At 38.2% G+C, this 17,678-nt stretch overlaps 1 protein-coding gene across 1 annotated transcript in view; it reads left to right on the forward strand.

Moving 5' to 3' along the window:
• The window catches only part of chrna11 (cholinergic receptor, nicotinic, alpha 11), a 36,419-nt gene extending 21,410 nt beyond the window's left edge, over nt 1-15,009 (forward strand). Inside the window, exons 6-10 of the mRNA XM_055220362.2 lie at nt 831-998; nt 3,812-4,006; nt 7,483-7,569; nt 8,309-8,418; nt 10,556-15,009. Coding sequence (XP_055076337.2) covers nt 831-998; nt 3,812-4,006; nt 7,483-7,569; nt 8,309-8,418; nt 10,556-11,344 — 1,349 coding nt within the window. The 3' untranslated portion in view covers nt 11,345-15,009. The remainder of the gene's footprint in view (nt 1-830; nt 999-3,811; nt 4,007-7,482; nt 7,570-8,308; nt 8,419-10,555) is intronic.
• Nucleotides 15,010-17,678: the final 2,669 nt, after the last annotated feature.

Here is a 17,678-nt window from a genome sequence, read left to right on the forward strand (position 1 = left end):
CTTAACATAAACAAATGGCTTTTGTGGCCCAAACTTTACTACCGCAAAGAATCAATTACAACAAAGAGCCTCTAGAGTAGATTATTTCTGATAACAAACTAAATCTAAATAAAAAACAAGTAAATTACATTAGTTCAAATTATAGCTAAAGCATATCAATTGAGCTAATGCTACTGTGTAAAATATATACAATGTTAGCTACAGATCCTTGAATTCTTGCCAGGCTGGAAGTTCGGGGAACTTCGGGCCAGGTGCATAATCACAGCAATGCGATGACATGGTCTCAGGTCTACTTGTGGGTTCATTCCTCCAAAAACAACCAGTGGTGTGAACCTTCGGCAAGGCTATCTATTTGTTTGGCAAATGCCAGACAGTGGAGTGTTCAGAATTGTAATCATTTTTGTATGCTAATGGCAGTGGTACTGAAATTACACATTTAACCTTTAAACTGAAGTGAGTCTATTTAGTCGCACATTTGATAAAGTTCGCTGGTGTCTGCTATTGGAATAATAATGGCGTCTTGTTGTGGTATAGTGCACAGAAGTCTCTTTACATAATGGTGGTTCCTAAGTCTTAAGCATTTCTCAATGTGTATCTCTTAACTGTCTGGTTTTGTGCCAGTTAAAAGGTCAATTGAATTCAATTTGGAATTGGCTGCGGCGATGTGGCATTTTGAGGCAATACATTTGTCAGCCAGTTTGAATTAGGCTGTTGGAAAGCTGACTCGGCATTAGATCTGAATTCGTATGTAGCTTATATGTTAAAGCTTTACATTTTCTTACACTGAATGCTTACTTTTTTACGTTCTTCTTATTTCCTCTTCCACATAGGTATCTTTATGAGTACGTGTAATGTGGACGTACGTTGGTTTCCATTTGACATCCAGACGTGTAAGCTTAAATTCGGCTCATGGACGTTTGATGGATGGCTACTGGATCTCCAAATGAATGAGGCTGATATCTCTGGCTACATGCCCAACGGAGAGTGGGACCTCGTGGGTGAGTTAGTACAGACAACATCTCTTGTAAGCGTATCACGATCGATCAAACTTTCTGTCCACAGGCAAAATCTGTATGTCTACTGCGTGTTGCAGTGAGATGTCAGTTGGCAGAAGTATATTTATAATGGGAATTTTTTATCTGCTGTCACGGGTGTGAGTGGAATGACCTTAGATTGCAACTGGAATTTAGGGTTGTGCCGATAGACGAAAGTTTAGCTAATAGTGGGCTTTCATGACGATAGTTGCCGATAGTTATTATTATTATAATCATAGTTTCACATAAACAGGCGCATTGCGCGATTTTCCTCGCATGAAAGGGTTTATAGGCTTCACTTTGTGCGAGAGAGCTTGTAATTAACGCGGATTCCTTCTTGCACGCACATGGACTCAATGCGCGTATCTTGGACTTTTGCTCGGACCTGAATGGGCGTGGCATGGACTCCATCTAGCACCTGAACTCGTAATACACGCGGCTCTGACATTCCCTTGCACTTTAGAGGTTGATAGAGAGGTTGTGCGCAAAGGGTTAAAACCAGCGAGTTTGTTGTTGGCACACAGGAAATTTTAGAGCGCCTGGACTTGATGCGAATGGATTAATGGCATCAATTTTAAAAAGGTTGTGGTCATAACAGTGTTGCCCTTGCTTTTTTCTCCACCAATCAAGTGACTTGTCATAAATAGGTAAAAATGAATGAATAAATAAATAAATGAGTAAACTATTGCCCTGCCCCGCTCCCGATACTATTGTGTATCGCGATCTCACAGGCTAACGATAGGACGATCTCTAAATAGGGCATATTGCCCAACACTACTGGAATTTTTACATTGTGCCAGAAACTAGTTGGCTGGATGTCAAAACTTCTATGCAAATTAATAACATTTAAATATCTGCTAGTCAATTTAGGTTGCAAATTGTTATGGCTATTAAGACTATTCTGTATTTTTACTTAAAGGAACAGTATGTAAGAAATTTATATCATTTAATCATAAAATGGCCATAAGAAATCATTTTCAATTCAAATACTTATATCACTGAAAACAGTGGTCTGACCACGATATTGTCATTTAAAAAGTGGAGTTGCAGCCCCCAACTGATGTTTATGTTGTCATGTTGTGTATTGGCCACCAGTTGTGTGATTGCAGTACCAGTTTTAGCCACAAGTTTTGTGATTGCAATAACAGTTTTGGCCACAATCCTAAATACTGTTCCTTTAAGACTATGCAGGCGATAACTTAAATTGTATAATAATTTTCTAACGACTAATCTTTCGACTAATTTTTCGATTAGTCGACTAATCTAAACAACTATTTTTTTTAAAAACTTAAGTGTTTGTTATTTCATTGTGTCCATTTTATTTGAACTCACCTGTGTCATAAACAATATGAATAACTTAAATGTTACAAAATAAAAAATTACAATGTAAACAAATAATAATAAAAAAAACAGTGCAAAGAAGTTGCTTAACAGAAATATGAAAGAAGTTTCACTTCTACTCTTTGTTCTATCACATTATATTGCATCACATTATAACACAACTGAATGTTATTTTTACATATTATCTGTTCTGTTGTCAGACATAAAACGAGTAGTTCCTTTAAATGCTGCTAAAATACTGATTTAGATACGCGACATCGTCTGACAAAATCACCATACATTTACATTGAAGCTTTACTGATGTTGCTTTTCTCATAATTGTTGTCGTGTTTTGAGCAATTTTTTTATTTTAAATGCGAGTGATGTAGCGCAGACTTTTGTTCTCGTTTTCACATTTGTGAATAAAGATCGCTTGACATTGTTGTCATCTTTACACGAAAAGCACACCATAAACGTTTCAGTTTGTCATGTAAGCGTACAATTAGTCCCAATCCATTATTGTCTGCTTACTACAATAGAAATCAGACTGAGATAGGATAATATCCAACTTCATTGTGTTTATGTCATTAATAGTTATTCATATTCCATCCGATGAGCCTGTTAGTATTCAAATGAAATGTAATTAAATTGAGTGGATAAGTGGAAGTGGAGTGGAAAATCATCTTGCGCTGCACATTTCTGCCTCTCGGGCTCATCTTATTATTGCTTGCCATTGCATAAGTCACTGTTTTGTCTTGCCGTGCACGCTCATGATATCACGCCTCTGACCCTATTAAGCACCCAGCAGGTTATTAACCTGATCGCTTGCTGTTTTAAATTAATGCACCTATTAGCATTTATCTGAACATTACAGCCTTATAGCGTACATAGAGTAGCTTGTGGTTGCTCATTTGCTGGTTCAAATGATTGATGCAGCTGGACTACCAAGGTCAAAGCTGGTTAATAAAAAATACAATAAATGAAAAGTTATATGCAGAGTCAGTATAATGGAATACGACTATGGTTTGAGCTAGAAGGCCACCTTTATTAAAGCTTTTTTGATGCTCAGGTGGTGCAGCATGGTAATATGAATGCCAAGGTCATGAGTTTGTTTCCCAGGGAAACCAAAAGTTTGAATGGATTTACCCGCCTGACTGTTTTAAGCATGAAAATACTGTTTCTATTTCTTTATACTCCAGCATCTGTTTTTGAAAGATGTTCTTGAGGAGAAACTTTAGGGGTTATCTCTAATGATGCTCAGACATGGGGAAGAACTCGCCTCTGGCTGGCTTCCGCTGATTACAATGTTTATTTTGTAGATCAAAGGTGGAAGAGCAGCATCAGCTGCTCTTGAGAACGACAGAATCTCTTTGAACATGAAAGTAATGCCCAGCAAAAACAAGTGCGTATTTCACCAACATTATATCTCATTCTCCTTCTGCTCTGTTTCTAATCAGGTGTGCCGGGCACAAGAAACGAATTGTACTATGACTGCTGTAAGGAGCCTTTTCCAGACGTGACCTTTGTGGTGACCATTCGCAGACGGACCCTGTACTACGCCTTGAACCTACTCGTTCCCTGCGTTCTCCTCTCATCCATGACCCTGCTTATTTTTCTGCTGCCTGCTGACTCTGGAGAAAAGATTTCACTAGGTATTATGAAATTATGATGGTGAACGGAGGACGAGTATTGGAAATGGCTTCCAAAATGAGAACTAGAAACTGTAGAGTTTGTGGCAAAATGTTGAATTTCAACATAGTCTTATGACAAATCGTAACAACTTTCAAGGTGGCTAATTTGCATGAATTAACATGATCTCATTTGCAGTGTTGGGGGTAACGCATACAAGTAACGTGCATTACGTAATAATATTACTTTTCTGAAGTAACGAGTAAAGTAACGCATTACTTTATAAATACACATTATTATTTGAGTTACTTTTTAAAAAAAAATAAAGCGAGTTACTTTTTAGTTTAATTAATTTGTTTAATAAAAATGTTTTACTGAATTAAAGTGAATGTAGTCACGTAGAATTACGCAATCTATGCGTGTGCGCCTGAGCGAGAACAGTTTGAGTCAGAAACGGAGATGGCAGGCTAGAACTTGACATTTTTGCGATGGAAATATGCAAATGAAAGAGATCAAGTCTTAGCCAAATAAGAAAAAGTAACACAAAAGTAACTTAAATATAACGCAAGTATTACTTTCCAAAAAAAGTAACTTAGTAACACAATTAGTTACTTTTTTGGAGGAGTAACTTAATATTGTAATTAGGGCTGGGCCGATACCACTTTTTCATGTCTGATACCGATGTCGATACCGATCCTGATCCAATACCATCTCTATCGCCCTTTAAATCAATTAAGCTGCAAATAACACATTTGTTAGCCATAAAAATGTAAAGTAAATGTGTGAAGTAAACCATAACTTAAGTATGATAAACATAAAAAAGTACCTCTGGACAGGTCTCATCTATTGCTTATGCTTAGCTACGGTTTCTACCTGCCGGAATTTACAGCATGTTGCTTATGTCATGCTTTTACGGCATGTTGCTCAGTAAGTCGCCTTTAGGCCAAGATGCCATGACAGTTAAGGTCCGCGTTGGTATCGGATCAGATTGTACTCCCCGACTTCTACAATATTCGAGCCGGCCATTTTCACCAATATCAGACTAATATCGATACAGAATATCGGATCGGCCCACCCCTAATTGTAATGCATTACTTTTAAAAGTAACTTTCCCTAACACTGCTCATTTGTACGTTTAAGTATAATGACCTTTTACTGCAGTGATGTTAATGCTTTCCCAGATAGTGTTTTTTTTTAAGTTGCCAGCCAGCATTTTTCCTGATTTTCACTAAAGATCCATTTTATAAGTTGAAGGAGATGGTGGATAATAGCGGTATTACGGATTGCCGGAAATACTCGTCATTGGCAGCAAAGCGTTTTCTTTTCATTGATGAGTTAACTCGAGTTAATGGCGGGGAAAGAGTTAAGTTTAGGGGTGTGATTAGGGGTGGGGTTTCATAACTGTACGTCGATTCACTTCATTTGAATTCATACAAATTAAGCCCTGCTTTTAGTCTGTTTTTTATGTGTGCGGGAACGTACAGCCTTGCAAAGCATAGTTCATTTGACTTGTTAAGGGCGATTTATAGTCGTGCGTAGGTCCTACGGCGTAGGTCCTATGGCGTAGCCGCGACGGCGTAGGTTCCGCGTCGGTTTTCATTTATACTTTTGTGCGCGTCAGGCTACGCAGAGCTACGCACAGGCTACGGATAGCTACGGCGTAGGACCTATGCACGACTATAAATCGCCCTTTAGTGTACGTACGTAGACGTTTGGTGCATGCCCACTGCAACAAAATGCAATGCATTTTCTGGGCTACATACTACATTCTCTTGTACGCGCATCCGCGACCTACATGTACAAAGTATGTGCAGTTACAAAAAGTGTGGTGGTGCGCGTAAAAACTGTCTTTCTAACTTTCTACGCATTTAAACAAAGTGCAGGAACATGCAAAGGAAATGTGTCAGTGCTTGTTTCATATATAGTGCTCAACTGTGTCACATCAAATTGGTTCACACCGAGGCTTTTATTCAAGTTTAATTAATTCTCTTTTGAGACCTGTACTATAAAACACACTAACACATCAAAGAATAAGATAGTAGGAAAATATTCAAAGAACAGGAATTTTAGATATGGCTGTCAGGATACATGAAGAGGAACAAATTTGAGGAAAACCCAGAAAGGCTTACAGCCACCCCAGAGACAGTTTCTTCAATTCAAGTATGCGTATCACTGCTAACACAGTAAATGGAAGTGCTTTGCTGTACACTCATATGGGCAATTCATCTATTGATGTAATTAAAGCAGCGATGAGTCAATGTGTGTAAGAGAAAGACTGAATGCATTGCACATTCCAGGAACCAGAACTGCAATTTTTCAAATAACTGAATGGGGTGAGCAGAAATCATTTGGTCATGTATTCAGAAAATGGTTCGAATAAGCTTTGAAATTTGGCCTTAAACTCCTTTGAGGTGTCAGCAGTCATTATCAGTGCCAATTAAATGTACAACCTAATGGAGCTGGAAACAATTAACACCTAGGTCAACACCGAAATGTGATCATTGTTAAAAAGCTCAATATGACCACATATATTTTGTTAAAAATGTTCAATGCTTTCTTATTAATAAGTTACTTTCAATAAAAGCATCTGCTAAATAGATAAAAAAGCCATACGTACATAACATAAGAAGTACTACTGACACAGTCACAAAAAAATTAATTATAGAGTTTGGCCAAGAGCCTTCCAGCAGCTTGACTGGTTAACATAACACTGTTTGCTGCTACATATAGTTCAAATGCACTGTAAGCCACTTTGTATAATGTAAATGAAATGTTCAAGATGATATATTAAGTCAAGCTCATTTTGTGCTGTATTTGTGGCAATAATTTCACAGTGTGTCCATTATACCAAGATAGCACTTATAAATCAGGGCAACAGAAATGTATGAGGCAGGAGGTCGAGTAAGAGAGGTGAAGCAGATTTAAACAGCAGATAGAGATGGATGGATTGTGCGTATGCGTGTGTGTGTGTGGGGTCTGCAAGCAAATGGATAGCAGTAAGAGAGGAAGGGAGATGACTTGAGCTAAACTAAAGAGCAATTGAGGAAGAGAAATGGCCCGATGTAATTCACTTTATGTATCACTCCATCAAGCCCAGCTTCGCTGTCCAATCAGATCCAATCAAATTCTGTCAAGATGACTTACATCCAATGAGAAGCTGCGTATGGGCATCCTACGGCGATTATAAAGAGACTTTGCCAAATTCATGCATAACTAGAGATGCTATGTTAAACATATTAAATATGCATTTGTTTTAGTGGTCGACCGATATGGGTTTTTAATAACTATAGGTGTCATGAGGTGGCTGGCGCCAACATAATACCGTTTAAAATGTATACATGATGAGATACACAAATTGGAAAATCCACACTTATGGACTATCTCAAGCTCTGGGATATATCGGTCTATCACTAATTTCTTATAATATGTGTATAATTCATTATACACAATTACATGTTAATTTCATACAATCCATTTTTTGTTTTAAACCTATTTACAGGTATTACTGTGCTACTCTCATTAACAGTCTTCATGCTATTGGTGGCAGAGATCATGCCAGCAACCTCCGACTCCATCCCGCTGATAGGTAAAGCATGCATGTGGGTGCATCTGTTTGCTGTGTTTCTGCAATGTTTTAGTATTCCAGCATGCGTCTGCCTACGCAGTTCATTTGCAAAGTGAATCACACACATATACGGTCACAGAGCCCTTTGAATATATTAGTCTGCCTTTGAACTTTAATGTATATTGTAAAGACTTGTAAAATTCAGTGCATGCAGTTGTAGCTCTAAGTATCCCGAGTAAATCGGCCACCTTTTTGTAACATGGCCAAAAGCGTTAGTCTTGGCAACATAAGCTTGGCTTCTTAAAGTAATCTGCAACGGGAATCGTAAAAGCCCCTTTAGGACAAAAAACTGGAAATGACAGGCAGGGCTGTGTAGGTGAAGCAGAAGGAAACTAAAAAATGAAACCAACTGCAGACAGAAATTATCCTCTCACAAAAACCCACCACCCGCATTCTCTTTTCCACCATTTGGTTTATAAGCCTTCAGAAGCCGCAAAGATGCAATCTGCAGAAATGCATTTGCTGGAAGAGTGTTCATCCAAAGCGCCGAATCTCTTTTGTCTGTTTCAATGGAGCCCCCTCTCCTTTATGATTGAGTTTTATGGTTCACTCATCCTTTCACTATTCCCTTCGTCACTCTTTTATTATCAATCCCCTTTTTGTCACATTTGCCCTGGTTTTTACTGCTATGGAGTGATAAAAAGGATCTGTTCTACTAATAAACAAAAGATTTATGCATACCTTTCTCTCTTCTTCCCAGGGCAGTACTTCGCCAGTATAATGATCATTGTTGGAATGTCAGTTATTGCAACGGTGGTTGTGCTGCAGTATCACCATCATGACCCCAATGGAGGAAATATGCCAAAATGGGTACGTCAGCACATACACTAACTGTCGCGCAGGTGGACCTAATAATACCCCCTTCAGCTGAAGCACCTTATCTCAACATCTATCACTGTGTCAGTGCAGTCAAAGCGCTAAGTTACCGTTTCAATGATAATAAAGATAAAGTTTACAGATGGGGACTAAATGAGTAAATGGGATGCAGATGGTTATAGATCTGCAGTCTGTCCATGCTGATGAATGACCTTATTTGAGCATTCTGCAAGCCAATTAGCAGCTCAGCTCATGTGGCCCGGTCTCGATGGTCCAACCTTGTTAACTGACAAAGCCAAATGAAACTACAAGGTTTATTTACTTAGGAAGTCTGATATCAAAAGACTACATATGATTTCCTAGGTCTCGGTAGCATCCTGATGCCTACACTGCTGGCCCTGGGTATACTACACATTCAATTGTTCAGATTTCTAACCCTGCTTATGAACTATAGGAATTTTTGCAGGCTTACACAATATGTGTCCTGGGATCAACTTTTAGCAACATTTACACCCAGAACTTATTTTTAAAGTTTCTACCAGAGCCAAGACCCAAGGGTGTTAAAAACAGAAACTGTCCTCCTTTGAAGAATTTGGAAAGTACAAGTCTTATGTAACAGCAGTGGTGGTGGTCTCATGAGCTGCTGTATGAAAAGAACTAGGAGATGCAAAGCAAAAACATGTCAAAGTAAGAAGTAAGGTGGATGGTGATCAGGAACGCTTGTCGAACACTTAAGACGTTCTGGGTTTTACAGAATGTATTAAGGAATATTTTTACAGAATGCTCTTGACACTTTATATGATTTTACGAACAAAACAGTAAATCACAAAAAATAGCTTTAGCTGAGTTTTCACAGGCACAGTCACCTATTGAAAATCTCATGGTAAATAGCTACCCAAAAATATCACAGGGATGCTACCTGGAGGTTGCTGATTTGAGTCCCATTATGAGCTATTATCATTGTCACCAAGACATTTAACCCCATGTTGCTTCTGGTAGACTGTTCTGGTTTGAAGGAAACAGTTTTTTTACACAAGCATTTTTGTTTATGTATACGTACTTGCACGCTGATAGATCTTTTAAAGAGCACCTATTGTCCGAATCACTTTTTTAAATTTCCTTTGGTGTGTAAGTGTGTATTAGTACATGTTAACGATATCCCCCGAAATAAATGATGATGCGAGTTATCGTCTCCAACGTAAATCTCTTTTCTTGGACTACAACAAACACACGGATTGTAGGCAACAGTTTACTTTCTGGGATTGGTGATGTAGACAACACCGACATTATCATAATTCCTGCCGCTACGGACTTACAGCTTGTAAGCAAGCAACCGAATCTTTCAAACATGGTAAGGAGCGTCACGTTTCTGGCCGACGTCAGAGGTATTCAGGCCAATCACAATGTACAGATTAGCTGACCAATCAAGGACACAGAGCTTTTCAAATCCGTTTCAGGAAGAGAGTGAAATCTGAAGCTACAAAACTGTATGGTATGTGGAAATTAATGCGGAATTTTTTAACCATAAACAACGCAAACATATTAATATACTAAATAAACAAAATACGTTTTTTTGCAATGAAATAGCGGCTCTTTAATACACAAAATATGCATGAAGATAATAAACAACAACCTAGTTGCTTAAACTGCAGTTTTTTGGTGGATCATATCAGTGCCGACCGCACTAATCATATATTTGCTATGCTTTATGTCTTTCCCTGGCCAGAATTCACCAGTGCTACCTAATAATTCCACCTTGTCGTCTCTTTATCTTTCTCTGTGTCATTGCGGTCCTTTCAATCAAATCTTGTGGTTTTACAACTACTTTCCTCTAGAGCAGACCACAGCAAGCTGCTGTAGGGTCTGGAGAAAATTTAATGAATTTTTCTTTGCTGTCAAAGTGTTATCAAGACGTTTATTTTGACAGTATGTCTACTGCATATGCGATATGTTGCTCTCTAGGGTTGCAAAGCTGAGAAATAAAGTTACCTTCTATTTTACATGACTAAATTCATATTTTCATATTTTCTTCATATTGTCCCAATACACAACTAAAATATAACAGTACATATTCTCTGTAGTTCTCCATGAGGTGCAATTTGACTCTTCCTCTATTTTGACTGTTTCTTAGGTTCAGCTAGTCTTGCTACAGTGGGTGGCCTGGTTTTTGCGTATGAAGCGTCCTGGTGAAAGTGAAGACCCAGAGCGTCCTCCCTGTACCCCCTACTTACGCCGTTGTTCTTCGGGATCCCAGAGCGGCAGCCTTCCGAATCCTCCCGGTTCCACATCTGCGGACCTGCACCACCACCATCACCACACATCTTCCACGCTGCATCCGCTTCATCCCCAAAGCCTCCTGCAGGCCGCGGCAATTGCCGGACACACCCACCATCTCCACAACCAGACCAACAGTGCCAACAATACTGGCAACCTCCTCTACATTGGCTTCTCAAGCCTGGACGAAGCCTCGCCGCCGCCCCTGCTTGCTGAGTCCGTGCAAAGAAACAGCGTGTCCGGTGGCCCACGTCCCATAGTAACATCGCCTCCAGCGGTCGGATCCAGCCCGCCACCTCACCTGCCCTCTCAGTTCTGCAGCCCTCCGCCCCCTCCGACGCCCAATATGGAGGCCACCGGATGCCCGAGCACTGTGTCTGGTGGTGGGGGTGGATGTTCTTGTTCAGGGACCAGTGGCGGAGGAGACCCACAGCTTCAGGCAATTTTAGAAGAGGTACGGTTCGTTGCCGATAGGTTTCGTGGACAGGACGAAAGTGAAATCATGACCGAACAATGGAAGTTTGCCGCAGCGGTAATTGATCGACTTTGTCTGGTGGCGTTTAGCGTTTTCAACATCATCTGCACCATCTCCATTCTCATGTCAGCACCAAATTTTGTGGAGGCCGTTTCTAAGGATTTCATCTGATTAGTTGGTGAATTCTGAAGAGAACAGATACTGGAGTTTGATCGTAAATGGGAAATATTTGGCTACCCAAAACAGCGAAATAACGTTTTCCAAAACTTTAACTTTTGGAATATTCCAAGTGACCCTAACATCTGGGAAATGAAAGCTTTTGATTGGCTGGCGCCCTTGTACTCTGGACATGTGGGCATCTCAAAAAACTTGCTGAACTATGATGTGTGCTGAAAGCTAAAGAACACAAAGTGTTTGCAAATGAAGAGGGGAACAATTCACTGTGGGGTAAGGTTTTCTAAACTCAAGATTTGAATTACAAACCAAACATGTAGATTGATAATGACAATGACTTTGAGCTGTGTCAACCTGATCTGACACGCTACAGGTACTGTATTGGTAGCCAGCTTTAACGTTTTAAATTAGAGCAGCGCAAAGCCACTTGATGTCAAAATATATTTTGGTAAAGTTCATCAATTTGTAGGTGAGGTTGACTAAAGCGAACAAGGAGAGATATCAGAAGCAAAAGCGTATTGAAGTGAAGGGCTGGCATTGATTTGTTCGAAGGACAGGAAGAACACACAGTTGGAGAATTGCATTCGTACCTGCAGCAGGGCTTAAGTGGTTTTGATAATGGAGAGATAGTGACAGATGCAATATAACTGACATGGGCAGAGATACAGAATGATGGAGGGATTAGGACATGAAGTCAAAGAAAAAACAATGAGAATGATAGACAAAATAAGACAACGTATTAGACAAAATGAGGCCGGCTCAGTGCAAAATGAAAGATGAATGGACTGAAAAACTGGTTTAGACAACCGGATAAGAAAATAAAAGAATGATAGGGGAATTATAGAGGGATGGATAGAGACATACAGATCAGGCAGTAGGGGGTAATTGAGACTCAGCAACATTTTCTGGCAGGAGCAAGAATAGCTTCACTGTTGGAGAGAAATAGCGCATTTGATCCCCCCACCCCAAAAAAGCGAAACCATGACGGCATCAGTCACTCAAAAGGCAGGAAGACAAGAACACAGTGCAGATAGGAAGTAGAAGAGAGAGCGTAAGAACAAAGAGCAATAATCCTGATGTAATGGGGAAAGGCACAAAGACAGTAGAGATATGGATAAAATCTCTCTCCATGTGTTTCTAAAAAAAGAAGAGATGAGAACAGTGGTATAATCACAGCAAACGTGTACAGACTCTCTACTGTCATTTCAAACCATGGCGTTTCTCGTTCTCAAAAGTTAATATAAAGCAGAGTGTTACTATCTGTGTTAACCTTGCCTTTGAGTAAATCAGTAAATGGTGAATGTTGAAAATCACTTCATGGGCACAGTTTTCTTTGCTGAAAGTTGAGCTGGGACAAACTAAAGAGCTTGTCGACTTTTTAAAAAATAGCCAATATCATTTAGTTCACATTACAACCATAAATATGACTTAGTTAAGACTTGCTATTGTTAAAAGTAGGTGTCTTATACATTTACATTTATGCATTTGGCTTTTATCCAAAGCATCTTACAGTGCAAGGTATACTTGTTTTAATCTGTGTGTGTGTGTGTGTGTGTATGTGTGTCTGTTCCCTGGAAATCGAACCAATGACATTTTGCAATGCTAACGCAATGCTTTACCAGTTGAGCTACAGAAACACATTCTAAAAAATTCTAGTGTAGTTAAAGTGCACTAAAATATAGATGAACTCTGACTGTGTTTACCTGCACCCTCATAATGTGATTATAATGAGATTCAGGCATTATTGCAATTAAACTTTACACGATACTTTTATTGAAATGTGATTAATAATTGCAGTAAAATATGTGGTGCATGCCAATTTTAATAACACTTCAATTGCATTTATTCAACTCTGAAGTGTGCATATGCTTATGAAATATACGGATGTTGTGCATTCGTACACGTGGCATCAAAGATGGCATCACATTTTTGGGGTGTTCAAGTTCATGACATGAACTTTAAATGCAATATATTGATAGCCGAAAACATTGAAATATAGACATTTTCAGTGTTGGGGAAGTTACTTTTAAAAGTAATGCATTACAATATTAAGTTACTTCCTAAAAAAAGTAACTAATTGTGTTACTTAGTTACTTTTCATGGAAAATAATGCTTACGTTACTTTAAGTTTCTTTTGCGTTACTTTTTCTTACTTGGCTAAGACTTGATCTCTTTCAGGCCTTGCAGGTGTTTTTATGATCGCAAAAAATGTCAAGCTCTGATCTCTATTTCTTAATTCTACGTTAATATGTTCAGTTTAATTCAGTACATTATTTTATTTTTAAATTGAACTAATTCCACTGAAAAGTATCTCACGTATTTTTTAAAAGTAACTATATTATTATTATTATATAAATATTATTGTGTACATTTATAAAGTAATGCGTTACTTTACTCGTTACTTCAGAAAACGTAATGCATGTTACTTGTAATGCATTACCCCAACACTTGACATTTTAGGCGTGTCACCAAGCACGTTGGAAGAGTTTGATGGTGGCATATTTTAAAAAATATCACAACCAGTGGCTCTAACCATGCCATACTTCCACATATGTAATGTAATGAGTAAACATGAGTTAAGAGGTTTGCTCATGCCATATAAACATCTAATGGAGATTAAGTCCTTACTCTGATTACTGGAAATAATCACATTATTGGTGCACATGTAAACATAATGAATGTTAACAGACATGGACTATTAGCCACCGACTGCTAAGAGACATGGACTGTTGGCCACATGCCAATATTTATTTAGTGCCATTACTAGTTTGGACGGTTTTTCAACAAATTGAAGACAATTTTATTCGATGTTGCCAAAATTTACATCACCTTTACGATGCAAATATCTACAAGGTCATTTGATAGTTTGATTGGCCAAAAGGTGATTTTAAAGTGGTTATTGTGTTGTTGAACTGGGGTCCTGTTGTGTAACAAAAGGCGATGATTTAATAGGCCTGGCAATTTAAAGAAATACAGTTGTGGATAAACAATTTACACTGAAGATTTTTCCTCAGAGTAATGACCACTTATGCTAAAGTATGTTAATGTTTGACACTAAATGTACTGTATACACTGTAAATCTTTAGGATAAACCACATAGGAAATTCATGGGAAGATGTCTTTGGCGATAGCATATGCTGCAGTATAAATTGTGGAAATTAATCCTAATAATGTAGTCTGGTGGTATTGCCAAAGACTGCCGTTGACTGTCATTCACTTAAAAAATGCCAGAAAAATCTCATTTTAATGGGGGACCAAATTTCTCTCTGTCTCATTCACTCTCTCTCCTTTTGCTCTCTGACTCAGACACAAATCATTTCCCATCTTTGAATAAAGCATTCTTTTCAAATATGCAGTCTGAGCTTCGTAATTTTATGTCAAGGCTGTTTCCTAAATGAGGAAAATGACTGAGACCGGAAAATTAAAGCGGGAAACGTGTGACAGCGCGGGAAACGAGGCGACTGTAGAGCGAGAGACGAGAAGCTGAGGCAGACGAAGAGGAAATCGAGAAGCGAGAAAATGCTGACGCGCGGTCCCTGCTGGACAGGGTTTTAATTGATGACACTCATTCATAAGGGAGGGATGGAGGTATAGCGAGGGAGGGTACAAGGTTAATGTGGGAGTGTGGTGTACTGCCTATGGGCGGATTTACGAGAGAGAGAACTCATGCCTCATATACTGTATACCTGGGCCTAAAACTGCCTTAAACACCAAACATCACAACAAAAAAAACAAGATTGAGAATTAAGAGTAGGTTACAAACTACATAGAGATTGGCAGTAATTAAATCTGCATGTCTGAACATTTACGATTCTATTCGAATAACCCAGCAGCCGTTAAACACTGACTAGTGCTAAAGTTAACATGAAAAGAAAATCACAGCTCATTTTACTTTCAGACTGATGTGAAATATTTGCGATTGAAACAGAATATGTAATGAGACAAAATGTAGGACGGGACTTAATTTTATTCATTAAGAATTGATTTGACTGTGAAAAGTGAACCTTCCACAAAGCCAAACTTTAGTTTGCACTCAATTACATCAACTACATCTTTCCTGAAACACTTTTCAATGGGATTTTTTGAAAATGTGCAAATAGAAAGGTTTACATTTATACATTTGGAACACTTTTATCCAAAGTGACTTACAGTGCATTACAAGGTATACGGGTGATTCTCACGAAAACTTGGTTTTAAAAATGTCAAGCATGAAAATGTAAAAATTGCTTAAATTTACTTTTTTTCCCACCAGACATTGGAAAACAAAGTCTGGAGTAAATGGGAACATTAATTTAAAAACTTTTACTTATCATTTAACACTTTTTGCAACATAATTTAAAAAATTTGTCCTAAAAAATCTCATTACCGCAACAGTCAGAAAACATCAACACTGACATATTTTCAAAATGACATGACAAACCTCAAAAGGACATAATTTGGAGATTCTGCACATATTTAAAATCAAAGTATTATGCTTCTATTAATTAAGTTAACATTTAATAAGCATCTGTTGCGGTAATGATAATCAAAATGTCGTGTAAGCATTCTGACAAGACAATATTTCAAATTAACTGTAAAAAATGATCTTACCTGGTAGCCATCTTGAAGTAACTGGTCCATGTGCTTGGTCACTCAAAATCAAACTTTATTACAATTCTGTATGTGTGCTTAAACTGTTCTCAAAAAGTGTTGCGGAGGATGAGAACATCAGGCATGGACACATCATTTTCCTAATTTTTCTTCATTATTATTATACATGAATATTCAGTAAATATTATTTCTGTCATCTAAAGTAGTCTAGCAAAACATCCATTTATTTTTTTCTTAATATTTTTGTGTTAATTTGATTAAATTACAACATAACGCATGTTCAAACACAGCCGGACACATTGCGGTAATGAGAATTTCAGCAGAAAATGAGATAAAATTTACAATTATAAATTCTTATGTTGAAATCACACATTGTGCAAGGTAGAACACAGTATTGTGTTAATTCTGATGCTTTTTAATGTTACTATATTACACATTTTAAAGCTAAAATCATTAGTGCCGTGGTGTTTCAATGGTTTCGTGAGAATCACCCATACAACAAATTACTTTTACTTAGTATTTTTGTCTTGTTTTCAGGACAAAGACAAGAAAATAAGTTGAGCTTTTAGACAAATTTTTTTTTGTGAATTTGTGCTTAAAACACGCCCCCTCCACTCACATGGACAAACAATCAACATTCGGTGACAGGTGCTATGGCAGCTGTCACAGGAGGAGACATTTCACAGGAGGCAATTGATGATTTTTGGAGACAGAAAGACTATATATCATCTCGAAAAGGGCCTTAACCATGCATTGGAGGGTTATATTAATAATTTTATTATTGAGAAGGTCGAAGAAAATTATCTCGGTTATTTACAGATACGTTACTGAAGCTAAGTGACATGATGTACAACGCAGCTAGAAGCTTACGTTAACGTTTTCTAATGTTAGGCTAACGTTATGTTAGAGATGTTAAAGATAACTTTCAAATACGTTGTTGACTCAGCATAGAACAGATGTAGACATCCTTGTTCAATTTATCCACGTTTATTTGGTGTTGTGGTCTACTTGACTTAATCCAGAGCAGACATTTAACGTTATCTTGGTTGAGATGTGGCTTGGGAAAGAGTAAAAATACACAACGTTGCCTAGCCTCTCGGGATACCTAGTGTCAGAGTTGCATGTACCCCATGCACACAGTTTGACCACTTTAAACTTAAAATCACTAGAAAAACATATAAAAACTAATGAAAACTGACTAACTGCAATGCATTTCAATGGACGTGGAAGCAGAGAATGTCCGAGTGTATTGAGTTAGCTTTGCGCACTGTGATTGGCTCAACACTTTTGGGGGCGTGGCTTAGCCATAGGTCAATTGGGTTTTGCTTGTTTTAAGCGAGGGGCAACCTTCCAATCTCTCTGATGAACCCAATACGGAAGTGACTTAAACTGCAATTCATCGACTGGCCACTAGAGGCTGGCTCCAAAAGGGAGTCAATTAAAAATGTCCAACTTTACAGTAGAAAATATTATGTTTACAGCCTGATACAAAAAGTGTTTTTGGTCTGTATAGCTAATTTTGCCCTTCATGACAACTGTAAAGGGGGTGAATTTTTTTGTAACTTTAAATTTAATTAAGCCTTTAACTTCTGCATAATTAACGGCGTGGCCACTTGAGTGAGGGGTGAACAGCCACTGTTGTCACTAATCAAGCTAGGCGGGCATGGTTTCAGCAACCAGACACCTCAGCTTCACCCATGTCCCACCTCTTTACCCATTTTCGGTTTTCCACAAGTGATTC

Source organism: Misgurnus anguillicaudatus, chromosome 20, assembly GCF_027580225.2.
Source record: "Misgurnus anguillicaudatus chromosome 20, ASM2758022v2, whole genome shotgun sequence".
Taxonomy (NCBI): Eukaryota; Metazoa; Chordata; class Actinopteri; order Cypriniformes; family Cobitidae; genus Misgurnus; species Misgurnus anguillicaudatus.